The sequence below is a fragment of the Acomys minous genome (assembly GCF_964271855.1).
Source record: "Acomys minous genome assembly, chromosome: 9".
In the NCBI taxonomy this organism is placed as follows: Eukaryota; Metazoa; Chordata; class Mammalia; order Rodentia; family Muridae; genus Acomys; species Acomys minous.
This window is the reverse complement of record NC_140490.1, coordinates 38,004,050-38,031,219: the sequence shown is the minus strand read 5'-3', so window position 1 is coordinate 38,031,219 and position 27,170 is coordinate 38,004,050. Positions and strand designations below refer to the sequence as shown.

Below are 27,170 nucleotides of genomic sequence, written 5' to 3'. Positions count from 1 at the left end.
GCGAGAATAGAGTGATCTTACTGCCTTGGGCTGTATCAGAGCTGGTAGGCTTGATGACTCTGTTGGCGTCCTCATGAAGAGCTCCAAACCAGTCTTTCAGGCGGGAAGCAAGGTTCCTCAGCTCCTTGTCTGTGCAGGCTGCAGGGAAGACACAGAGCAGATGGTGAGCACGTGGAATTTCCACCCAGTGTGCAAGGTCATTGGCCAAGCTATGGTCAAGGCAATCCTCCTTGCCCAGACACCTCTGAATCCTCTGAGCTCCGGCACTGCAAGGGATGCTCCTGTCACAAGTCAAACATGGGACAAGGAGAGAGCTGGAAATGTCAGACAGATAGACTGTTCAGACCTGGTCTGACTCAGCTAAAGCTAAAGCAAGCTGCTGACACCTTGCATTTGTACAGCATCCTCAAAGTCCAGCTGACACCCCTTTTGCTAAGCACATAAAACTTGTTATTGCAATTTTGCCAGAGAACATGACATCTCCCCTGTACTCACATTAAGAGATTAACCAGCTCATGCTCCTAGGGAGAGAATGCCTGGGGCGCCACAGAGCAGCAGAGCAGATTCTCCACTTTGTATTAGGGCAAGGTGGACTCGGGAAATTGGCCTGATTTGTTAGCCTTCCTGAGAACTCATTCTTACTCCCCACTGTTGACAGGTAAATGCCCTTTCTGCCTCCACCCTGGTTCACTGTTTTAGTGCATGGCAGAGTGGTGGAGGCAGACAGATATTGATAAGGACAAGAAACCCAGGCTGACAGATAGAAAGCAGGCGAGGAAGTAGGTGTAAACTGTTTGACGGTGTGTGGAGGTTGTGACTTGAGAGGAGGAACCTAAAAGAGACTGGAGTGATACTGCTTGCCCTTCCTTCAGGGCTCACCTTCACTCTGGGTGAGAAAATCTTGGCAAGAGGTGCAGGTGGTGGAATGAATGCTGGGAGGACACTGAAAAGGAAGCCATATGTCTGGTGTCCTTCAGAAATTAGAGACAAATTTAAACACGACACAGCCAAGAGAGAACCAGGAACTGGCCCTTCCCGGAAGCTGTTAGCTTTTTCAGATTTCTGAAGCTGGAGGAGAGCAAGCAAGCTAAGAAGCTGAGCACATCAGTGATTTAATGCAGCGCTACATCTGATCCTCTCGCGGTTTAGAGAGGCCACAGCTGGAAGCTGGGAACACACTGATGTTCCAGGCTCACCCCTGGAAGCCTCAGAGGGCAGCAATGGGAATGGACAAAGCGTCATCCCAACTCCACTGCAGCCTCCAGGAAGCACAGCGCCTGACTAAATCCAGGTGCCGTGCCCTGCCCAGCCCACACGCCTTGCCGTCAGTGAGAATGCAGAAGAAGGTAATATTCTGGGATGCTCTCCTCGGTTTACAGTTCATGGCTACCTCTCCAGCCGTGAGTCAGTGCAGCAGCTTCCCAGACCTCAGGCAACACAGGTGTGGAAGTACAGGCCCTGCTGCCTCTGTGCAACCTGTCATGTTCACCCCTACTTTCACTCCAGCCAGGATGCAAGCTGTAGTCTCTGCATGCCATCCATAACTGTGCCCAGCTAGTGACACCCCGCTGCTAACGACCTTGAACACAGACCTGACTAAGAGTTTCCTGTTGGGAGCAGAATGGGGTCACATTGTGGGGTCACTCTGCCTAGAGTGAATCTCAGCTTTATCATCCACCACAGATCTACCCATAAGTTTCTTGGGACCTGTTTTCTTACCCCCAGGATAATACAAACCCGACAGTATGTTTCAAGCTCTTAGCAAATCTACAATGACTTTAAGAAATGCGCCAGATGGGGTTTCAGCTCTTTTTGTAATTATTACTTTAAATAGAATATTTAGAAGCAGGCTTAGTGCAAGCAAATGTTGGACAATTCAGAAAGACACCTAAGTCAAATGCAAATAATGAAAAGTGCCTTTGGCTCCCCACAAGCATGTGCAAGTGGATACTGGTGTAATCCTACCCCAGGGAATTAATTTTAAATAAATGTACAAACTAACTCCTCAGGCACATGTCTCATCCCAAATTGCTCATGACCCTTGCACTGGGCAGCGCGGGCTCCAGATCTTCCCACCAGAGCAGGCTGCTGCATTGTTAGAATGGAGTGACGGCGGCTCTCATCCGCTACTCTCTAACTTAGCGGAGGCTCGTCATGACAACCAGCTACCCAGAAGTGCTTTTCCTCCCTCCCTTTGGCCTTTTAAGATGGTTGAGGATGAAGATAACAAGCTCCCACATGCCACCTCCACACACCTCTGCTAACCTGTGCTCACAGTAGAAGACAGGCCATTGTTGCTGAAGGCAGAGATTCTTACTTTTCCCCAGGTACCAAGTCTGACTGCAGGACCCTGCTCACAGCACCTCACTTATTGGCCCCAACTCAGAGCCTCTGTGGACCAAGCCTGTGCCTTCCTGACCTGTTCAGCACTAAACAGTAGTGTGATTATCCAAACACAGCATATATACTCTCCAGTCAGTCTCATATTTGGAAATGGGAAATTAATAACACCCATTTTCCTTCTGTTGCTGGCACACCATCTATTTAGAATGTTCTCTGAGCAGAGAAAACCTCCAAGCCAACTCGCGATGAGATCACACACTGCAAGATGAATTGGCCAGTCATGTTTAACTAAATGCTGAGACGTGCAGGTAACCTCCGTATTCACAAGCCTACTGAATCTCCCCAGGTTTCCCGAAGTACAGAGGCCAGGAATAGAATTGAGCACTGCAATCTTGAAAGGGTTAATGTGCCGCTCATTGACAAGGCCAGGTGCAGGGAGCCATGGCATGGCTGGAGTGAGATCAGAGAACAGAAACAGAGATAGAAGACACTCAATTACTGGGCCCAGTTCACTCCTGGTATCTTCAACCCAGTGGTCTTTGTGAGGAGAAAGCCAAGCAGTCTGCTGGGCACATGAGAAAGGGGGGCAGCCCACAGGGAGCTGTTTGTCCAGACTTGGCACTCTCGCCATGCCAGTCTGGATGCCTCTTCAGGTGTCTACCCTAGATGGTAGTAGTAACTGGAAATCACAGTTTAGGAACTGGGAAGCCAGAGGGTTGTTTCCAGGGAAAAGTAAACCACACCCCCTCCTATTCCTGCACTGTCCCCAGAAGTGGGACAATTCTTGTCAGAGAGGACAGAGGGCCTCCCCGCCCGCCTGCCTACTGGGAGAACCAGGTACTGAGTCTACAGAGCAAATATGATGTTCTTCCAGGACGTCAAGCCATGACAACCAGGACCCTGGGAAGTTTTGCTACATTCTCTTCATGAGTGGGAGTTTCACTGAGGTCGGTTTGGTTCTGTGCCCTCCCTTCCTCTCCCTGGGCATCTGCTTGCTTTTTGTGGCTCTCCTTCTGCATCAAGTCTTTGGACAGAGTCCTCCACAGCAACCCTGTGGTTTCCCCATAGGCCTTCTTTTTCCCTCAGGTGGCTGTGTATCTTTACATGACTCAGCTCCAACAGGGTCAGAAGCCTGACAGAATCCCTGAGACCCAACCCCCAACCCCAACCCCTCCCCTCCCCTCACCTCATGCATGCATAGTATTGCCAAGTCCAGGAGGCAGAAAGCAGTAACTTCAGACACATGCCCTCAGGGCAGACATTCGAAAGTTTCCCTGGATTTCTTCATGTTCCTCACCTTCCCAAACAAGCAAAATGTTTGTTTCTCTCACTGCCCATTCCAGCCCATGGCACCACCCTTGCTCCCCACTGTGGTAGCCACAGTATGCTCCTCACTGGTCTCCCAGCCTTATTCTCTACAGCCTCAGACTCCAGCAGCCACAGTGATCTTTTGGAATCAGACATTGTGTCAAATCACTTTCCTGTCTCATCACTTCTGAGGCTCCTGGTTGCTCTGTTCACTGAGCCTAAGTTTGTGGTTTAAGTGGCCTGCGGGATCAACCTGTGGTCTCCGTGCTCTGGCCTTGCTGCCCCCCCGCACCCCAACACTCTTCTACTCCAATATCCCTAGCCCCATGGCCTTGTCTGTGTCTGTCTCACATCTCATCTTTAAGGTAATTTCTTTCCCAAGGACTTCTTGCCCAGTGCCGTGTCCCCCTTGATCACAAGAGCGCAAACCAGCACTGTTAGCCCTCAGCATGGAATGCAGTCCATTACCTGCTTGAAGAATGCTCTCATTATGGGGCTATTGACAGGCTCTCATAACCTTCTCACTGCCTTTTGTAAACTGTAGTTTTTCCATCTGTGAAATGGCAAAATGAAGCTTAGCTCCTGGCATCATTGCGTGGAATAAGATATCAGCAAAGCATAGCTCATAGCTCCTGGCATGGAGCAGGGACTCATATCCCAACTGTCTGCATGATATGTTGGGATTTTACTGTTATGCTTTATTTTTTTAGCCCGAGGAGATACTGATGATAGAAAGAATAACATCTCCCTCGGTTATTTTATAGCTATGCCAAAAGAAGACCAAGAGGCTGGGCTTTCAATTCCTGCCTGCCTTCTCCCTGTTTGATAAGCTGCCTGATGGGCAGTTGATCTGACTTCCTCACACCTACCTTCCTAGCCTTACACAGGTGGCATATAGTAATTGTTCAAAATGTAGTTATGGAAAGAAAACATGAATGCTTGATCAAGCACCTTAGCTACAAGTTCCAACTCAAATGCTACCTTAAGGGGCAGGATTTGGGGCTTTTGTGTTTGAAGTGGGGCTGCTATGCTGCAAGGTAGATTCTATGTGGGGGTGCTGCAAGGTCGATTCTGTGCAGGGGTGGAGGGTAGGGGGGGCTGCCTCCTAGGATAGACCAGGCTTGTGTGTAGCCAGCACTAATGAATGCAGTTGATAAACTTGGTCAGGCCTCCACTGCAAATGGTAGCTCCTCCAGTGACAGGGACAGCAGCTGGCCTAGCAGTTTGGGATGGAGTGGGGCAGTGACTGAGGCTCTTGCCTCATTAGCTTTGGTGTGAGAACAATGGCCATTCAGGAGGGAATGCAGAACAGCCTGCTTGTGTCACGTGTGTGGCCACTGGGGCCTCATTAGGGAAAAGAATAGCACCATTGCACATTATTCTACCACGTGCAAAAAGGCAGCTCCCTGCGCCAGGAAACCACTGCATGCAGACATGGAAGGGCCCAGGTACTGTGGCAGGCAGTCTCCCAGTGGATGCCTGTCTGTTTGAAAAATAGGACCAGACTGCAATATGTGGAAAGCCAACATGGGTGATACCTCCTCACCTCCCCACCCGAGGCTTGGAGCTCTGATAGGCGTGGAACAACGTGCTAGAACTGAAGGCTTTCAACAGGCTGTGCAGCTCAGGTGACCCAGATGGCAGAGAGAGATGGGTGTGCGGCCAAAGCCAGGGCCCCTCTTTCTGTGTCACTACAGCCTGGGGCAACAAGGAAGGAAAGAAAATGGCTGACCCATCAGTATTACCTTGTGGGGCAGTGAGATTGGCAGAGGAGCAGCTACCAGGAAGAGAGAGCCATGATATCTTCCCCACATCTGCATCTCTAGGCTGGCTGCTGGTCCCTGGGTTCCGGTGGCCAGTCCTCCCTTCTACCTTCCCACAAGGAAAAGGTAACACCTGGTGACTAGCAGAAGGGCGAACTTTAAAATGTAGTGCAGTTTGACAAAGAAGGAGCTATGACATCCAAAAGCTGCTCCCAGCAGCTTAACACACATCCTAACCTGGTCTCTGGTTGTTCGTGAGTATGGTGGGTGAACCCCAGCCAGCCATTCCAAAAGGCTAGACTTCAACGAGGACAAGCGCATTTGAACACCTGCTGGAGATGTCTGAAAACAGCCAGTGTGACATTACACAAGTGTTCTAGGGTCCCTGCACACCTTCATCAGGGAACCAGTTCTCCAGTCTGCTCTTGAATGCATGAACTTCTTCAGCTTAAGAGCCCAAGTTAAAAAAAAAACAAAAAACAAAAAAACAAAAAACAAAAAACAAAAAAAAACAAAAAAACACTCCACCTGCCACAGCCCTACCTCCTCCCACGCCAGCGAGCCTCACGGATGCTTAGCTCAGGGCTCTGCAGCGGCTAATATGAAAACAATCCGGATTTAATTTAAACTTTAGTGCCTCAGAAGGTAATTAAAGAGTTGGGCCAGACTCAAGTTCTTTCTGGGAGCAAGCCGAGACGCCTCTCTGCGATGGAGACCTGGTGTGATGGTCCTTTCGTACTAATCTCGCTCAGCCCTCCTAGGTGCCGTTGTGAATAATTACTTAATCAGAGCGGCTCTGGATCAATGATCTCAGAGTGGTTGCAATTAGCAGCTTCTGCAGAAGGTCCAGCTGAGCCTGCTTTCTGGCGATGACGATTAGACACAAAGAGAAGACTGCCCAGAGCCAGGATCTGAGCAAAGGCAGGGTTCCTTCTTAACCCGCCCTGCCTAGCCGGCTTCTCCCTGGCACCGTTGCGGTCTCATGGTGCTGGTACCTGAGGGGCCCTAGGCTCCCCTTCCTCCGTGCGGACTGGACCTTTCCAGCTGTTGTGTATCTGGCAGCTGTTAGGAGTTATGACGAGTGAGCAAAAGGCAGCTGAGGAGATGCTGCAAGGCCAAGGAGCTTGAGAGGGGAAGCCATGGTGGCTCCTCGGTTCCCCTGGGAACATGGCTCTGAGAAACTGATAGGAAACAAATAGGAACGGGTGTTGCTTATTTGGTTTTTGCAGCAATAACCAAACCCAATCTGCCTTCGAGGGCTACCACGAAGGCCGGAGAGAGGAAGTGCTGTGGAAACACAAGGAACCGAGTGATCACAGACTCCAGATAGGACTGTGGACAAGGATCCTCCAATCTTCAGTCTCCTCGCCAGTGTAATGGAGGCACAAAGGGAACCAGCTAGCAGGATTCTGGGAAGAATGAAAGACCAGAGCCGACTTCAGGCCGCAGTGCCAGACCCGTCCCCTAGGCCACCACAGCCAGCAGTGTTCCCCGAATTTGTGGGCACAGTATGACACTGTGACTGACAAACAGGGAAACTGTAAAGGCCAGAGCCTACACACACTGCTCTCACACAAAATGATCTTGAATGCTGTCCAGCGGGAGCTGGTTTTCTGCAGTCTTTCAGGGAAGTTCCACAGTTCCGCCCAGGTCTTAGAGAGTGAATGAAAACACTGAGATTCCCACTCAGGCCTCCAAACTAAGAACTCATCTGCTTCCACATCACAACCCGCCACCTCGATGGTGCCTGCTCTGCCCTTCCACACAGCCTCTGCTGGCATGAGATTGTATACATGAGCAGCAGGCTCGGCACCATGCTCCCTTCAGACTTCTGAATGCCCGCCCCCTAGCGGAGGGCCGTTGCATAGTTGAGACCAGTTGTTCTCAGGCATCTGGAAACTCTTCAGGGATCTACCTCCTCCGCCTCCTTCTCTGGAGATGGGAACAGTGTCAGCATAGCCTTTTAACCTCAGCCGAAGACATGATGCAGACTGCCCAGTGAATTAAGCTCTCAAAACTAACATGAAGCTACGGTCATCTTGTGAGCTGGGAAACTTTGGGAGCTAATTAATACTGGCACTCGTGAGAGGCTAACACTGACACTTTGAGCCACGTGCGACTGAAAAGGGTGCTCCAAGAAGATCTTTCTAAAGCACACACAGTGAATCCCACTTCTAACTGGAGCTCACTTGACATACCAGGCCGTGCTTAAGGTAAACCATGTTACGCATGAGTCTAGCTTTTACATCAATATATATGCATGTTCTTTCACCCTTAGAGAAGGCATCCTTTTATGCAAAAAAACGGGAACAAGGGAGAAATTAAGGCTCTGTTATTCAGGAGCTTGCTAATAAAATCCTCTTTAAAAAGCAGTCTTTGGAAGAGCTTAAAATCTTGACATTAAACTTGGAAGAAGATGAGCTAAACCAGGTAGTGGAATAACTCACAAGCAGAGATGGATATATTCTCGGGTAAGGCCATTAACCTGCCTTCAGGAGGCTCTAAGTTCCCTTGATTCTGATGATAACTCTTCATCTGGAAGAGGAAATGTGTCTAGAATTTGCCCGACGTTTGTAAATGCCCATGAGCAGAGCGATCCTTGGTTTCCCCTTGAATAATCTAGTAGGAAAGGTTAACTAGATGAAATAAGCTTTGAAAACCTTGGATGAAACCTACAGCCCTTCTTATACTCTGAGGCAAAAACATGTTATTGAATATGCAAAATATTGCCTCTAAATGCCAACTCTGGATGTAATTGTATTTGTAGCCACCGGGTCAGCGTTTGCCTGTAGAGGTGACCTGGCACAGACTGGCAGTGACCTCAGAAAACAATATACAACTGACAGTTGTGATGGAGGGTTCCTGGCCATCCAGAGGTGTTAGGCACCTCCAGAGAAGAAACACTGAGCTGAAGAAATGACAACATCTGTCCCATTTAAAACAAGCAGTGCGTTGCTCTAAGGCTGCAAATAGGCTCATCCTGGATTACTGAGGGCACTGGACTGTAACGTATGCTGCTATTTTGTACTACAGAAGCGCATATCCAGTCTAGAGAGTAACTTATGATATAAACGGATCATTTTAAGTCAGATGTTAGCCCTAGACCTGTAAGCAGCTTTAGTGACAGAACTCTGTTCTGTGGGATGATTTATAAAGAATATCCATTTTTAGGACCAGTTTGACCTGCTCAAATTCAACGCCCAAATGTAGGTATTACAAAGTACAGTTTGATATTCTGTTTTCAATGCCTAAAGCAATAGCAAGCACAGACATTTCTACCCTTAAGCAAGGACTAATACTACACTGTCAGGTACACAACAGAGAGATGATAATGGTGCCTTTGGTCTGGCAGCTTACACTGAGCAGGAAGCCTAGGAGGTGCCTGGAACCTATGAATGGCCGGCATTGTCAGATGCACCTTCCCTGGGGACAAAGGAAGGTAAGGCAGATGTAGAGTCATCTTACTCCATCCTCTCTCCCTCCTTTAGAGCAGACAGTGATGCCTTTAACAGGCTGTTTGGAAGGGGGTGGGTGCAAAAACCCTCTCTGGTGACAGAGGGTCAGCAGTAGCATCTCCAGCTTCTGAGACAATGGTAAGAGAGTGGAGGAAGGAACTGCACTGAAAACTCAGAAAAGGGGTCACCAAAATGCCTGGGGGCTGTCATACACACTTATATCTGTATGGTAGACAAAACAGGGAATAATTAGAATACATAGGCAGGATCTAAGGAGGAACTGCCTGAGACTGAAGGTACCCAAGCCCAATGCCTGGCTCAGCAATCTTCTCCCTTCAGGGCAGCAACTCTCAGAGTCTGTCCTCTCCCCCAGGTGTGAAGGTGGACAGTGACTCGGTGTGAGAAGCAGCTGGCATCCAAGCGCCCCCAGAGTTCCTCCAGACTGCATCTGACACAAGGACGGGGCATTAACTACCATTACTTCTATTTTGATCAAAACTTCCTGTCTAGAGAGCTCGTCTCTAAGTGGGAAGACACTAAGCATCTTCCAGCCCCCTCTCCATAGATAATAAATGAGGTATACAGGAAAAGATGGCACACTTCATTGTTGTTAAAACTAGGGAGAAAGGGGGAGGGAAGGAGAGGGAGAGGGAGGGAGAGAGAGAGAGAGAGGGAGAGAGGGAGAGAGGGAGGGAGGGAGAGACAGAGAGGGAGGGAGGGAGAGAGGGAGAGAGAGAGAGAGAGAGAGAGAGAGAGAGAGGGAAGAGAGAATATCTCTGGGCTTGAAAGCCAGAAACTTCCCAGATAGAAGTAAAAAGGCAAATGTTCATGGGGGTCTATAAAATGGCAACAAACATTAAATAGTGCAAATATGTCTCTCAGAGGAATAGGGCTCCTCCTTAAAGTGACTCAAATGTTCTGTGCAGCAAGAACTAAGGCATATAGAGGAAAGGACAGCGAACAAATTAAATAGAATCCACATAAGAATAAAAACCATGAAGAAAAGGGAGGAGGTCATCCCAGAGGCAGCAGGGCTCAGAAAACACATACAAGATAGTTATTTGTGTTTTGTGTAGACAAGAGGCTCATTGCAAAGTACAACTGGAGTGTAACAAGAAACTGGAAGTAGAACAGAGTAATGGAGAAAGCCCTCATGGGCCTGATCTGTTTCACAGAAACAGGAAAGATAGGCCCACACAGAGGAACCACTTCTAAAGGGAGCAATCTGTCTATACTGTTAAATTGCATGCTTTTTGGAATTGTGACATCTACAGATAGCCTGGTGACCCTCCCTCTAAAACTCCATTTTGAATATGCATACCAGTCAAATCTAACTTATTCCAACAATAATATTGCTTTTAATCTTAAAGAATCTGACCCTATTGGTTTAAATAATTCATAGAAATAAATTTTTGGAGGAAAAGCACATAAAACTACCAGAGAACACTGAGCAGAAAGCAAGAAAATGAGGACAAAGTAAATAACAAAAATTCAGATGAAACAATTGCCTTTGGAAATTAATAATAATAATAATAATAATAATAATAATAATAATAAAACCATACTGTAAAGCCCAGAAAAGGAAGGAGACAGCAGAAACAAAATCAAAACTAGAGGAAGAAGAATGGACAGAAATCATGGTAGGTGGGATGATGCCAGAGAGAACACAGGGGCCAGCAGGACAAGGCGAAGAACCATTGCACATCAGTGAGTTAACTGACGGCCCCAAGGAGACTATTGAAACATGGAATAGGGTGACTGCAATTGCAATTCTTAAAGTAAATCCCATTTCTGCTGAACCTACATGCAGAAGGCACAGTGGGTCAATGAAATAACCTTAGAATGGTCAATATGAAGATCGATCCCAATCAAATCACTGGATTTTCAAGTAAAGAAAGTCAATATAGCAGCAGAAGATACCTCCTAGTGACTTCTGAGAATGAAAAGTACAAAGCTGCCCCCAGATTTCAGTATAGCAATGTCCAAGAAGGGAAAACAAAGCCCATGACTAATAGTTGAGACATAGATAAAATTATTGAGAGATAGCAAATCAAGTAATATAATGTTTATATAACAATGGCAAGCTCTAGGAGGATGAATATATAGCTAACAGGCAGACATAAAGAAGAGGAGCTTTTTAAAAAATTGGAGGGTAGAGAAGAGAGGACAAAAAAAATCACCTGGGTTTCATCACTATTTAAAATGCTAACATCCCTGTGGGGAGTGGTAGTATGTGCCTAAAATTTCAGTAACTCAAGAGAACCACAAGTTTAAGGCCCACTGAGGCTAAAGAGGAATTTTAAAAACAGCTTTGGCAACTTAAGAAAATAAGCAGGCAAATACTACCAACAACATGATCAAACTTAACTTCTATAACAATAAATATAAATGAGCTAAATTAATCTTTCAAAATTGCATTTCTAATAATGTCACAAAGAAAACTATAACTAGATATTGGCTACAAAAGATTTAACAGAATTGAAGGTATTCAGAAAGGCTGTCCAATATTTTCATTATAAAACTCTGCTTTGTTACTTATAGCTCATTTGTGGTCAAGCATACAAGCCTCTATACTACAGTACTGTCTGAGATAGCAAAATTGGGAAACAATTCAAACATGCCAGTGCAATTCAGTTATAGCACACCCATCCACTGTAATCAATACAGTTAGTTGTATAGCATACAAGACTTTATAATTCAAAAAGCTTAAAAAAAGAAAATATTCCTTGTGTATCATATGGGATCCCCATCTGTTTTTTCTATGTACATCAAGTGTCTATTATAAGCTAGAAAGAAAGCTCACCAGTTAAGAGAACTAAGTGTTTTTGTAGAGGACTTAGGTTCACTTCCCAGAATCCATACAGTGGTGGCTCCCAACAGTTTGTAAATTCAGGGAGTCCAATGCCCTCTTCTGGTCTTGGTGGGCATTGCAGGCACATGATCATGTACATATATACATGAAGGCAAAACATCCATAAAATAAAAATAAATTTTGTCAATGGCAGGATACAGTGATGAAGAGAGAAATAGTAAAAAACAAAACATGGTGGGAGGGTGGTGAGCTTTAATTTGGGAAGGTGTGAAAGGTCAGTACAGAGGGGAGGAAGGAGAAAAATAACACTAAGGATGTTTGGGAAAGCTATAAAGATTTTTTAGCCTATAATTATACATAACACACATACGTGTATGTGAGAGAGGGGGGACAGAAACAGAGACACAGAGAGTTTAAATGAAGTTATACCACTTGGACTGACTGACAGTGCCCCCCACCCCCTGCCAAGAATCATAGATCATTTAAGAAAACCCCTGGGGCAGGCATGAGAAATCTCCTTTTGAGTTATCAATCATGGGAGTCCAGGAACCATATAGGCTATTGTGCTGGCCTCCCAGAAGTTGAGGGTGGGTCCCTTTTGCTGAAGACTCCATGCACTTCAGATATAGGGCTGGAAGAATATGACCTATATCTGACCTGTATGAGAAGTTGCTATGTAAACTTCCAAGAGAGGAAAACAGCTACAATGACCAGCACAGCAAGATACCCCTCAGGGTACAATAGTAGCACTCATATCTTGGCCGTAAACAAAGCTATCTAACTGGACATAAAGCCAGGAGAGAAACCATGGCTGGCACTAGAAATGTAGCCAACTCTCTAAGCCTAGTGAAGTCATGGATTTTAGAGGAGAACCTACTACCAACACTTTAACTAAACCACATAACTCCCAACGACATTCTACATATGTGTCCTTATGCCCATAGATAAGAATCTCTCACCTCTCACCACAGAAGCCTCTCTTTGCAGCAAGCAGAGACCATTCAAAAGCATATGACTGGTGAAAATGCAGAGGACAACCTGCTGTGAGCTATCCAGCCCTTGGAAACATCTACAATACATCTTCTGCATCTAAAGCTCAAGCACATCACAGAAGAGGAGGTGGAAAGATCATACGAATCAAAAGACCAGGACAAGTGCTGAATGGTTGTGTCTCCTGGGAGTAACAGGGAAGCCTCACCCATCATACCCAATGATGTGTGGACCTAAACAAGACTTGGATAAATGATAACACCAATAGGCATTCTAAAGTAGAAGGGAGGAAATCTCACAGAGCCTCATCTGTATACAAAGAACTACAAGCAACTGAAGACTACTGCAAGATGGAGGATTAGTCCTTCCAGGAATCAGCCCCCTACCTGGTTTTCTGATACTAACTGGTCAACTCTGTTATCTTGTAGATACAAGTAAATAAATTAAGAAGGTTACATACATACACATACACACACATACATATAATTTAAAACAATTAAAGAAAAAGGTCATGAATTTGAGAGGGAACAAGAAAGGGTAGAGAATAGGGTGAAAGGAGGAAGAAGAAGGGGGAAGTAAAGAACCCATATTTTAATTTAATTTTTTTTTAATTAAGAAATAAACCTTCAGAAAAAAGAAGCTATTCAAGAATATATGAAAATTTAGTAAGGATGGTTTCTTTGAAGGAAATCCAGGAACTAGACCACTGGGAGAATGTCTGTATTCCTTTAAATGACTTCTGTGTGTACACACACACCTTCAAAACCACGACACTGTCCTTGTCTGTCTCCCTCACCCAACCACCTGTTCCCAGAAGCTAGGACCTGTATGTCACACTCACTCAGTCATCTCTTCAAAGCTTAGCTCAAGATCTGAAATAACAATTGTGGTTGGCTGGACTTTATTGAAGAGACAATACGTGGATGAACCAATGCAGCACAGGACAACATGAAGAAGGAGGCTCGAGTTAGAACTACAAGGGCCCTGTTACCTGCAGCTCAACAGTTTGCCTCCATCTACCGGTCTTCATGCTACATGTTAATATGTTTCTTTTGAGCGCAGAGGGGGGAAAACCCTAAGTACAGGAATTTGTAATCAAAGCAACCTGTGTGCTGTTCTTCACTGTTCCCTGGGACCTTGGGGGCAAGTCTAGATTCAATGCCAGCACTCCTTAAGCCATACACTCTACAGAACAGAGGTGATGAAGTCATGGCCCTTGCCTGGTGCTTGGTGTTCACTCTCCTCTCTTCTGATTTGTAAAAAAGAGATGCTTTCCTCACACCAAGTGTGTGGAATTTTAATGAGGGAGTCAAAAGTGCTTTCCCAGAATCCTCTTTAGTAGAGGCTGAGATCCGGTTGTGCTTACCCAAGGCATCTCTGCCCACTCTGGAGGAAGCTGAGTGCACCCCACAGCTCAATACATGAGCCCCTCTTCTCTGAGCTATATCACAATGTGCCACACTTTGGGACTGGCCACCGGAGCAGGAAGGACACAGCTGACTTACCCCTAGGTCCTAGCAGGCTGCCTGGTCAAAAGTAGACATCACTAGGTTTACAGAAGGCATACTAGGAAAAAACCTGAACACGTTTAGTGGAGCAAAACAGTTTCCACTACTGCAAAATGCACTAAGAACACACATGGTGAACTGGACAAAGCATTCAGTGACCAGCAGCAGGTCCTTTCAAGATCAAAATGGAGAGCTAAAGTCAGGGGAACAATCCTCCCGCCAAACAGTGAGTGGACTTGCAGAGGACAGAGGAGCAGAGAGAAGTACAGGAGTAGGTTGAAGATACTTTGTCTCAGCCAAGTCCAGAATGTCTCCACTGGATTATTTGAGAATAGTAAGCCTTTACCTTGCCCATCTAAGCCCACCCATTTGAACTCAGGACCATGGGATTCATGCCAGTGTGCCTTGAACCCACAAAGAGATATTTTGGCCATTTGATTACAGTGTTGTACCAACTCCCTAGGCCTGCAGAAGGAAACACCAGGACACCTGCCAGTTCTCAATGAGTTCAGGGTTTCCCATGCTGAAATTGAATCTACTGTTTTATAGACTGAAGTTATTACCCCCACTGCTAAGACTTCAGACCTCAGCCCTCTCTGGCAGCAGCCTGGGGGACCACTGACAATCTCTGCTTTGTCTGCTGTGATTGCAGGATGCTAGAACTCCCTTTCGCACCTGGCTTCTTTCAGCCCTGGCTTCTCACCGCTGTCTGGGTAGTTACCAGTGTGTAATTTAGTTTGTCGGTGTCTCTGCAAGCTTATTTGAAAACCATGGAAGACTGCTTACGGAAAATTAAGCTTCATTTTCTCTAAGCATCCAGCCAACGGAGCAGGCAGGGGATGGTGATTTGAAGATAACTGGCTTATGCATATGTAAACATGATGCATTTAGCAAATTACGTAGACTTCACACTTCAGAGCATTGAAGAAAACAAAGGTGTCTTCAAAGGCAACTTACCGCAATAGAGCCATTCTGAAAGGATGCAAAATTATTGGCTTGTGAGAAGAGTTGAGCTCAGAGCGGAATGGAAAATAACAGTTTATAGTGTGAAGCATGGGCAGAAACAAGAATTGGAACAGGTCTAATTTTAAGTGGTTTTATGGCAACTCTAAGGACTCCTAGGAATTATAGATCGTACGTGTTTTGAGATTGAATTCACAGTAGGAAGAGGTTGTACACTTCAGACTCAATTCCACTGTGACTCCTTGTGTTTCACACAATTTCCCAGTACATGTTTTTCTCCTTTGGCCTGGTGAGAAAATTCTAGGCCTGCCCTAAGCTAAAAAGCATTTTGATAGGAAAAGGAGACCTTAATCTATTGGGCTTTGTTTGTATTCTCTACCTGGACCTGTTGTTGCAGCTCCTTCTCCTACCTCATCATCGACAAATTACATCTGAAAATGTAGTTAAAAGCTTTACTCGTGTAAAAGCAACCCTCAGTAGCCAGCGCTGTAGACTTGAAGATTCCCAGACAGGTCAGGTTGGAGAGGAAGCCTGCAGGAGTGACTGTGTATCTGCAGGCTGCAGGGGAAGTGGTTATTTATTTGCAGCCCTGCACCTAAAGGGCTGCCTAACTGCCTATGATCAACTGCCAGCTGTTGATTTTAGGGGTGTGGATAGTACTAAGGCAGCATGGCTTGTTTCATTTTTTCTGGGACTCATGCCACAAATGCCAAGATGCCCCAAGAGCATCTACTGCTACCAATACCCATTCATGCCTTTGTTCTCTGCGCTTAATGCTAGTGACAACCCTTCGGCATCCTCACTGCTTTTATTTTACAGATGTGGGTACCAGACTGAAGGAGGTTACATACGTTTCTTTTTCTGGTTGCTAATGATTGTTTATTTAATGATGGGTACTAAACACACCTACACAACCTCACTGAATCATTAGATAAGCTCTCTACGAGGGATAAACTTTAATATATCTGCTCCGGGAAGTCACACAACTCAGTGAAGTTGAGGGACTGGTATTGAAAGAGCCAGCCATCACACTGAAGGCTAGGACACAGGCATGTCTGTTATGCTACATCCTGTATTGCCCCATTTAAGAAGGAGTTTTTGTCTTAGCTAGGGTTCCTGTTGCTGTGATAAAACACCACACCAAAAAGCAACTTGGGGAGGAAAGGGTTTATTTCAGCCTAGAACTCTCAGGTCACACTCCATCACTGAGAGAAGGCAGGGCAAGAGCCCAAGGCAGGAACCCGGAGGCAGGTTTTGAAGCAGAAGGTAGGGAGAAGTGCTGCTTGCTGGTTCCCCATGGCTTGCTTATCCTGATTTCCTCTACAACTTAGGGCCACCTGCCCAGGGGATGGAACTGCCCATAGTGGGCTGGGCCTCCCGTATAGGTCATAAATCAAGAAAATGCCCTCAAAGACTTGCCCATAGGCCAATATGATGGGGGTGTTTTTTAGACCGAGAATGCTTCTTCCTAAGTGACTCAAGCTTGTGTCAAGCTGACATAAAACTAGTCAGCACAGTCCTCTAAGCCAGAAAATGCAAGGACACCAGGGAGAAGCTCTTTGTGCAGTCAGAAGTCATGCTGACTTTGACATGATGTTGTGGTAACTCTGCCACACTTCTTCCTCCCAAGATCTCATCTGTATGTCTGTGTGTCTGTGTGTGTCTCTCTCTGTGTGTATATGTGTGTGTATGTGTGTCTGTGTCTCTGTGTGTGTGTGATTCCAAATGGTATTCATCATCACCATAATACAATGAAGCCACCACTGTTCTCATGCCCATTTTAAGGCTATGCAAACTGACAATGAGAGGTTCAAAAATATAAAGTAGCAGAGTGAGGTTGGCAGCAAAGTCACCTGACTCTCTGAGAGAGACATCAGGCTAGGCATCAGTTAGCCCAAGAGGTAGCAAGCACAGGTAAACCATTTAGTAGATTTCACACAGAACTTACACCAAAGAGGCATAAATGGGTAAGAAGAGTTAGCTGAACTTTGACAAACAATTACATTGCTTGCAACAGGAACAAATGCCACCAAACAAATACAGTCAGTGCTAGGCATTCCATGAGAGTTTGCAGAGACACTGAAAATAAATAGCAGCCAAAAAAGTGTGGTAATAAAAGCTGCTGTGGCATGGAGAGTGTTCATAAAATGACAACTGTGGGGAAACAGTTTAGTAAAGTATTTATGGTTTGACCCACATATAACATGAGATGAACTGTGTAGCTGTGTGTGAGAGGTAGGACGTGGAGGAGGGTGGAGACACAACAGAAGGCTTTTACAACTTGGAGGGGGGAAAGGAAATAGCCCAAGAAGCAAGAAATGATGTCTGGAGACAAGAGTGGCACCTTAAAGAGTGTGGGATGTGTGGAAGTTTCCAGAAAAAACATTTCATTGTGAAAATCAATTGGAGAACTTTCTTCCTTGTTTTGGTAAATCACAATGCAAGCTCTTAAAGAAAAAAAAAACTTATTTTATGTTTATAAGTGCTCTGCCTGCACGTACACCTACAGGCCAGAAGAGGGCATCAGATCTCATTATAGATGGTTGTGAGCCACCATGCGGTTGCTGGGAATTGAACTCAGGACCTCTGGAAGAGCAGACTACTGTCTTAGTTCCTTGTCTGTTGCTGTGATAAAACACCTTGACAAGTAACATAGAGAAAGTATGTGGCATTTGGCTTGTGATTGCTGAAGGTTAGAATCCAAGAAGGCAGAGAGAGGGGATGGCTGGGAGCTCACATCCTGATCCACAGCCAAGGGGTGTGGTGAGGGAGGGAAGAGGGAGTAGGGGGAGGGAGGGAACAAGGAAGAGAGGGAGAGAGCTCAGGAAATCACAGGAGTCTTTTGAAACCTCAAAGCTCAACCCTGGCATACCCCTTCAACAAAGGCCACACCTCCTAATCCTTCCTAAACAGTTCCACTAACTGGGGGCCAAGTATTCAAACATATGAGCCCATGGGGGTCGTTCTCATTCAAATCACCATAGGGACTAAGTTTAAATTTACTTTAACCTGAAGCTTTTCTGACTTACAGAGTCACAGCAGCAGTCTTCAGTTTGAGGCATGGCTGAGCTCCTGCTGTCCTGAAGAAAACACTCTTGGGTAATAGGTCCTAGAGGATATTATTTGTTCTGCAATCTATGAGAGATACAGAACTCTATATCCAGGAATTTGCTTTCTCAAATGCCAATAAAACAAATGCCCTCCCATTCCTATATCTCATGTAAATGTTTCTAGATCATAAATCAGTGGAGTACTCTTGTTAATCTTTCTGGACGTGGGATCACGAGCTTATAGTGAAGATGTTTGTGGGATGTGAAACACAGTTCTTTTCATTGTGACTGCTGCCAACATCACTGAGAGTATTATTTTCAGACCTGTATTTTTCCTTTACAGTTTTCTCAGCAGCCGAGTCATCAAGACTGAATATTGTTCAGGAGGCTGGGACAGTCATGGCCTGGTACCATGACCAGTCGGCAAGGGCTCTTTCATTAGTTCCTGTTAACCCTTTATACCATGGCCATATGCCAATCAAAAAGGTAACCTAAAGACATTCAGAATCACAAACACATCCTTGCCAATTCATGGGTGAGGGATCTTGGTACAGCTCAGTTTGGAGTCTTCCTGGAAACATGGCCTGAGATCTATCTACCTAAAGAGCTAGCTAAGACTGCCCGGCCATGACTGTGAGTGCTCAGAACATGAGTGGATTGCTTCCCATCCCTATAACTGTGAGGAACAGGGACTTTCCATGTCAATAGCCTGAGCTTATCACCAGTAACATGATATGTACATAGCTAAGCCTAGTAATCCAGTTTTATATCTCAAGGGGCATTAGAATCCTATAGGCACACATTCCTGAGAGGGTCCGACTACATCATCTTTTATTTAGTGTATTTTGTGTTTATAATCCTGTGTAATGATGTAAAAACCCCAATGAGTCCAACAGAAATTATCGCTTATCTGGCAGTTATCTCTGTGAGTGCACAGAGGGTCTTGTGAGAGGGACTGGCAGGCAAAGATGCCAAGTTCAGCAACAGGTGACATATTTGCTCCTGAGGAATGTGGCTAGGGCAAATTCACAAGTCTCCGGGTAAAATGGCTTCTGAAAGCCTAATTTTATTTTTTAGCTTTCACCCAGAAGTGGGTGGAGCAGCCGTGGGAAAGAATTGACAGCATGGTTAGTGCATTAGTGTTGGGACAGAGGGATAGGTCAGCTTTCTACAGGGCGGAGCTGGGGGGCACACCCTCACATTGACAGCATTCCTATTCTCTTCTCGCTGAGGGCCCATTTCCCACACACCTCTCTTCTCCCAAAGAGAACCGTTAGGGCACCCCAAGCATGCTGTGATGCAGAGGTAGGGCCCTCTGTAGTGCTCTAAATAAAAACTCTTCTTTATTTGGGGGGTTTAAGCTTCAATCTCTCTCTCAACTGCCCAACCTTATGCAGGAGAGAGATGGTTACTGGGGAGAGGGGCCCCTTTACTTCTCCAGGCTGTTTAGGGTCAATTGAGTTCTTTTGGGCTATACCCGTCTCTGCCAACAGCAGCTGCAGCCAGCAGTCTCCTCCAAGCCACTGCTCCCCAAGGCGTTTCTCTCAGACTATCTGCTCCAAACCATGATACTGTCGGTCTCTGATCTCTTTAAACTGCTACACACCACAAGCAGACACGGCACACCACACCATGTTCTCTCTGTGCTCTTATTGATAGTCTCAGGGCCCTAGACCACACCCTCCCCATGATGCAGGAGGAAGGGCTTACCAGCTGGCAAACGTCACGCCTAACACAAGACAATTAACAGGCGTGGACAAGCTAAAGCTCAAACTAAAATCCCACGCTTGGGATTTTAGAACAAAAACATATTTAAATAATACAAATGAGTTTACAAAGAAACCAAAACTTCCATTAAACCCCACCAAAAGCTGTTTGCCAGATTTCTGCATGGAAGAAATTGTGGTCTATTGTGTTTCCCTACACAATAAAATATTACATAGAGGCAATCCTTGACCACCCTGGGGCACTCAGATCCTCAGGACATGACAGGCTTGTTCTGGATCATAGCTGTCATTGTATCCCTTGGTGGCAAGGGGCAAAGGGAACGAGGTGACCAGAATGGTTTGTAACACCACATTGGTCAGGACACCATTTCCAAAGGCCTGGACAGATAAGTGTTGGACAGTGACCTAGTGACCGATAGCTTTGAAAGGAATTCCAAAAGCCCCAAGGAACTACAGTGAAAAAGAAGAGAAAGCAGCCATGTTTTGGACACATAGTTCAGAGTCTAAAGGATAAGCTCATCAAAATGGCTCAGGCCAATGGGCCAGTTCTGCTGCTGAAAGGAAGAGGCCCTTGGGCTGATATGCTGAGGGAGCAGGACACAAACGCTTCTCTGGAGCAAAGCCACCTGCATTACTAAGCCAGAGCAGCAGCAGGTTCATACCTTCCTAATCCCTGAGCATTTGGGCATGGGACTGTCACACCCAACCTGCTGTTTTCTTCTTGGAGCCCATGCAGATGCAACCGAAGACACCCCCACCTCCCACACTGCCAGGCAGATACTGAAAGCTGCACAACTCCCCAGCAGCTGCAGCAGCAGCCAGATGCTGTAAGGACACTGTTCTCCGGTACATGGATTGGGACAAACACATCTATATGTTCTTCACACAGTAGCCTCAAACTAAGCAGACCAGAAATACAGAAATACAGAGAACACCTCATATCCAAAGTAGAAATCAGATCCCAGGGCTTGGAGAAATCAGATGGGTGAGCTGTGTACCAACAAATGGCCATCAGCTATAAACGCAAAGGCATCATCTAATTCTTACACAGTGTGTGGTAGGGGGGACACATGGGGATTGGTAACATATGCCATGCACATACATGTGGAGAGGTTGGTAACACATGTTGGATCCCTTGGAAGTGGACCTACATGTGGCAGTGAACTGCCATGTGGGTGCTGGGAATTGACTGTGGGCCATTTGAAAGAGCAGCCAGTGCCCTTCACTGCTGAGCCATCTCTCCAGCCCTTATCTTTTGAGACAGGACCAAACCTGGAGTTTACCATTTCAGCTAAGCAGCCTCGCCAGCAAGACCCAGGGATATACCGTCTCTACTACAAATGCCAATGCCAGGACCGCAGATGTGTGCCGCCCTACCCCATGTGCCACCCTACCCCAGGACCGCAGATGTGTGCCGCCCTACCCCGGGATCGCAGATGTGTGCCACCCTACCCCGGGACCGCAGGTGTGTGCCGCCCGACCCTGCTCGAGGGCAAGGCTTTGTCACTCTCCAGGCCATGAGGCGAACAGCTTTGCTCACAGTGTGTTCTGAAGTATGTGAGTCCCAACACCTTATGTGCATGTGTGAACAAATGCGTATGGAATGTCTCTGCTCTCTGAATGTAAAGACTATAAGATGATGCTGTGAGAGTCTTCAGAGGGGACCGAGAGATAAGAAATACCACTCCGTAGAAGATCGTAATGAGTGCATCAGAAACATCATAATGGGGTCATCCGACAAATCGCATCGTTATACCTGTTATTGTCAAAGAAAAAAAATGCAAAAAGATAAACTGCCACACATCTTACAAGGCTTAAAACCCCGGGGCAAAAATAGTTACTAGCTGGAGGTGTGGAGGGAGAAACTATATCTCAAAGCAAGGAAAGAAGTTAGAAAGCACAGAGTGGGCCAAGCCTGTAAGTGCCACCCACAGGGTATGACCGAAGGATTGCCATGGGTTGGAGGTCAGCCTAGGCTAGCCTGAGTGACACTGTCTCAAAAACAAATTATCTGAACATAATATGTTGTTACACACAAAGTCAAAGCAGCTGTGGTTGTGGAGAAGATCTGTGTAAGATCAAGCCTGGAAAAAAAATACCAGCATGGATGGGGGAGGGGCTTCTGAGACCCACCCCTGTCTGAGGAGCTATGGGGGACATAATGGGTGCTGGAGAGACAGAGTCACTTTCCTTGGGGACTGGCCACTGGTAGGGTGTCCATTGTGGAGAAGATGATTCTACACCCAGACACATACAGGCAGTGCATTAGACTCCGTGGGTTAAAAATATAATAATAATAATAATAATAATAATAATAATAATAATAATAATAATAATAATATTTTTAATAGCACATGAAATAAGGAGGGAAACCTATTGGGGGCTCATGAGGAATATTGGAGGGGTGAAGGGCTGACAACATGATCAGGACACATTGTGTACATGAATAAAATGATCAAGGAATAAATATTACAAAATGAAAATACTAATAAAATGAACTCTGAAACTAAAAGGTTTGTGTTCTTGGGAAAGCCTTGGGACAGACTAGCACTGTGGAACTGTGGCAATCAGCTGCAATCCCGTCAAAACAGAGTCTGAAACTTACACAAATTGTGATAGTCCAGTTTCCCAAGTCTAATGGCAGCCTCTTGCTCATGCTGCCCTGTGCCAGCCAAGGCCAAGTTGCCACTGTGGGGGGGGGCATTGGTAACACATAGAAAGATTTTTGGTTGTCATAACCATGTTGACCTGGCCACTGGAGGCCAAGGATGCTGCTTAGCATCTCACAGAGCTGAGGGAAACCACCAGGAGTGTCCCAGCTGGCAATGTCTAGCCTCAGAGACAAGGCATTCGTTCTTTGTAAGTCAAGATGGACTGGGTGATAGTAACTGAGGTAGCAGGATGGACAGGGTAGGTACAGAGTCTGGACTCAACTTCTGTGGAAAGTGGACCACATCTGTGCTGTCTCTCAACGTGAGCTCTGTGAATCTGCACCCTGTGGATAGATGCCCATGCTGTTTCTCCTTTCTTCTCTCTTTGCCCTGCTTTCCCAAGCACATCAGTCAAGAGTGATGAAGGATCACAGCCTCACAGGGGGACATGCTAGCCAGATATGCAGATGAAAGATGTCCATCCATGTCCCACACAGGCATGGTATATCAAACAAACAAACAAACACACTCACAAGTTACAAACTCTGAAGTCTCCTGCCTCTTCGTAATCTCATGTTTGTCTAAAACTTAGTTTAGAAGTATATTTTATTTCCCCTTTCACTCCTTATCACCAAGACTTGTATGAGAGTCTTCTTGTAATATGAGTTTTGCCTTGTTTATCACTATTCGTGCCCTTTTCCAAAATGCATATGGAATCAATTTTAATAGAAAAAATTAAACATTAAGTTATTATGAATGATAGTCAAAGACAAGTAGGAAAACAATTTGAAAAGAAAGGGCAGGGTCAATATTCTTAATATATAAAGAGCTATTTCAAATCAATAAGAAAACCATTAAGAATGTAATTGAAAAATCGACAATAGATAAGGCCAAATGCTCTAAAGCAAGAAGAATTATAAATTGCTAGTAAACACAGACATAAAAAAGTGATTGACTTCAGTAGTAATTACAAATGGGAATGGATATAATAATAAAATAATTCAGTACACTTATAAAGTTAGCAGACAATAAAATATAATGGCTATTCATATACTACAAGGGTTGGATGTGAGTGCAAATGACACAACCTTCCTGAAAATCAAATTCTACTTTAAGTCATTTTTTGAAGCAAAAGCTAGTTTCTAATTTAGTCAATATACTTGCTTATGTAGGAAGTTCACACTCCAAATACAGAAGCACAAATTCAACCTATGACTTCAACATCTGGGAAAGAATTTAAATTCCTTATTGTGCCTTCCTATGTTTCTTGAGACATGTATACAAGAGCACACATTACAGTGTACATGGCTCCTAGCCTCTGTGTCACTTCTGAAACCACAGTAATTGTGGTTTTATCCTACTATGAAGATACATTTGTACAACTGCAACCCTACTATTGCACATGTACATTTTTATACCTCTGGCTTTGGTCTCTTGCCTGCCACAAGCAAGATCCTCACTCTGTGTCAATATTTTCTGCAAGTCTAGTGATTGTGACTATAGTTTGAGTGACAGGAAAAAGAGGACATAGCTACAGAAACAAAATCAGATACTGTGCATGACTGGCTGTCATGATAGCAATTTCCATAGAACACACTTCCAGACAAAGGCAAGGGACCCACAGAGAGTCAACACAAAGTCAACAATTTAACACAAAGAGAGTTAACACTGCAGTTTAACACAAGGTTAAAAAGTGACATCAGTAAACAAATGAAAACACCAAGCCCCAATATCTCTATTAAATGAGGAAACAGCCTTGAGGGCTAGAAGGGCAAACCTCAGGCTCACGTGTGTACTCCCTACACTAACAGGATGGAGAACTTGGACCTGGATGATCAGGAACAAGAAAAGAGATAATCCAGCATGAGGACAATAAGAGGATTCATAGGAAAAAAGTGAAGCAAATACAAAGCAGAAAAGATTAATCAGAAAGTAGAGTTCTGATAGGTGTCTGTGGGGTGAGTGTTCAGCTACTACAAAGATTGTGAAGAAATGAACAGCAAGATCCAGTTATTTGCTACCAGCAGATGAACTAGAAGAAAAAGAGGGATAAAAGTCAGAGCACTACACTAGCACATATGAAGAGAGTTACTATGGATACATGATAAGAGTACAACCCTTTCAACAGCAGAATTCCTAAAAATTAAAGTCTCAAGAAAAATGCAAATAAAGAGAAAAAGAAGAGGTTCATACCAGTGCAAAGCTTTTCTCAAGACAGTGCACTAGCAGAGGTCAGCCCAGCCACACCACACATTAAGCAAGATTCTGTAGAGGAAAATAAAATACAGAATGATATATGACCTCAAGTTAGGGAATAAGCTTCACCTCACGAAGACTGAAATTTGACAGCGTAAAATTGACAATTTCTGTGCATTAAATGATAACACAGAGAGGATATGGGGCACCAGCAGCGAGCGTGGATGGGGTTGATGAAGCTTGAGGACGCAATAGAAGAAGGACACTCTTATAGAGGGATAAGAAAAAGTTACCTCAATACATAAACCAACAAGAGCCTTGGTCAAGAGTTTAGTAAAAACCAACCAAATCACTCAACCAACCAAACGACCACCACCACCACCCAGCAAATATAAGATGCTCACAGCATCACAGCAACCAAAATGAAGTCACACATTTCATTTCATAGCAAACATTAGGATGACAACAAGTGGCCAAAGACAAACAACCAAAACCTAGGTTAAAGGAGAATGATCAGAACTTTTATATGTGTTAGTATGAAAAAAAGAGGGTGGGGGGAAGAATCACCATGGAATATGCTTGACCATTCTGACAAAGCTAGAAGATAGCATTTAACAACAGTTCCATTCCTAAGCATGTGCCATGTCTTGAAAACAAGTCTGCATGTGTGCATTAGCGAGATGTAAGAATCTTGACCTGGAGCAATGGCTCAGAGGTTAAGAGCACTGTCTGTTCCTCCAGACATCCTGAGTTCAATTCCCAGCAACCACATGGTGGCTCAAAACCATCTATAATGAGATCTGGTGACCTCTTCTGGTGTGTATATGTAATAAATAAAAATCTTTTAAAAAAAATCTTGACCTGGAATCTTTTTATAATGGCAAAAGGAAGCATTCACCAGGAATAGCCTATCATGGCTTCGGTCTTGGCCATGCTCCGGCAGTAAGTGTGACTGAGATCCAGCTGCATGCAGTAATAAGTGGAAGTCTTGGGACAGCAGCACTGAGTGAAAGAATAAATGCAGTGTGGCTCCAACTATGAAAATGGTCTAAAAACACTAAAACTAAATGTGCATTCCAGGGGGACGAAAGCACATGTCACACTATAAAGAAAATTAATGCATCGATAAACTTGCAAGTGAGGATAATGGTTACCATAAAGTAGGAGAAAGCAAATGTGATTGGGAAGAGGCTTCCAGTTCAGGGCTGCATCCTTTTAATGTTGCTGGCGTTCTTTATGTTGTTACTTTCCAGTCCTTATACAAGTGTCATACGTTAAGAAAAGAAGGGGCCAGCTCCATGGCTCAGCAGGAAAAGGTACTTGCCACCAAGCCTGAAGACCCAAGTTCTAGTCCTGGGACCTACATGGTGGAAGGAAAGAGCAGACTCTTACAGGAGTCCTCCAGTCCTGTTTTGTCAAATGCCCACCCCCACTTCCCCTTCCAACCTCCCCAACAATTAATTAATTAATTAAGATGTAATAAAATAGAGGTAGTAATTCTGTGTTAAACGATCCTAATGATTTAAAAATAATAAATATTCTATTCTGAACTGTTTATTCATTAAGGTAGGTCTGGCTGTGACAGTTCACAATTCAGTGGTTGGGAGGAGGGAACATCTGACTACGAACTAGTAAAGTCTTAGAGTAGAGTGCAAGCGAACTAGTAAAGTCTTAGAGTACTGAGTGCAAGCAAGTGGTAAGCTCTTGTGGCTGTGCTCAGCATTGCTGAAATGACTCTAAAAGTGCTCATGGTTTGCATGCTACAAAGAAGAAACACTGTTGATTGATACTGTTTGAGATGCAAAATTGGTTTTTGTTCTATTCCAGATGTCCCAAGAAGGGAAGAGCTGATCTCGGTGATGGCAGAAACACTTCATGCAGATGTGCCAGCTCCAGAAACACAACTGGTCTTGAAGGAATGGCTGTGGCCAATTGCCTGTTTCCGATCTGAGCATCCTCTTCCCTGTAGTGTGACCTTACTGCACCTTGCTTGCGTACAGTTGAGCCTTACATGAACCTAGATGGGGCTTTGTGGCAGGTATGAAGCTCTGTAATGACTTGGGGGTCTACCACTGTGCTCGTCTCTCACCGCCACCCGTTTTCCAGCCCTCTGTTTCTCTGTGGACATTTGCTCTTAGACTCCAGCTGTCAAACTGTAAGAGGGTTTAGTCTTTCAACTAAGCTTAGTAGGTTAGGTGTTAAGATGTTTTTAGATCAAGAGAGTTGTTTTAAGTTAATAGAGTCGGGATATGATAGATATTGATCTTCATTCAGAAATTTAGACCCAACAAGATAGGAAAGATGTTTACTTCAAGTTTGCCAAATATAAATAGCCAAATCACTATGAATGTAATATTCATATAATTCCTGATTGTCTCGTGGTTCTTCCTGCTGTATGTAGTTT

At 45.0% G+C, this 27,170-nt stretch overlaps 1 protein-coding gene across 2 annotated transcripts in view; it reads right to left on the bottom strand.

Moving 5' to 3' along the window:
• The window catches only part of SPOCK1 (SPARC (osteonectin), cwcv and kazal like domains proteoglycan 1), a 462,088-nt gene that overhangs the window by 18,448 nt on the left and 416,470 nt on the right, over nucleotides 1–27,170 (bottom strand). Inside the window, exon 7 of one of the 2 annotated variants that reach the window (XM_084793963.1) lies at nucleotides 25–138. In XM_084793963.1, coding sequence (XP_084650089.1) covers nucleotides 25–138 — 114 coding nt within the window. Of the gene's footprint in view, nucleotides 1–21; nucleotides 139–27,170 lie in introns of both variants that reach the window. The other variant, XM_084793962.1, reaches the window with a different exon arrangement.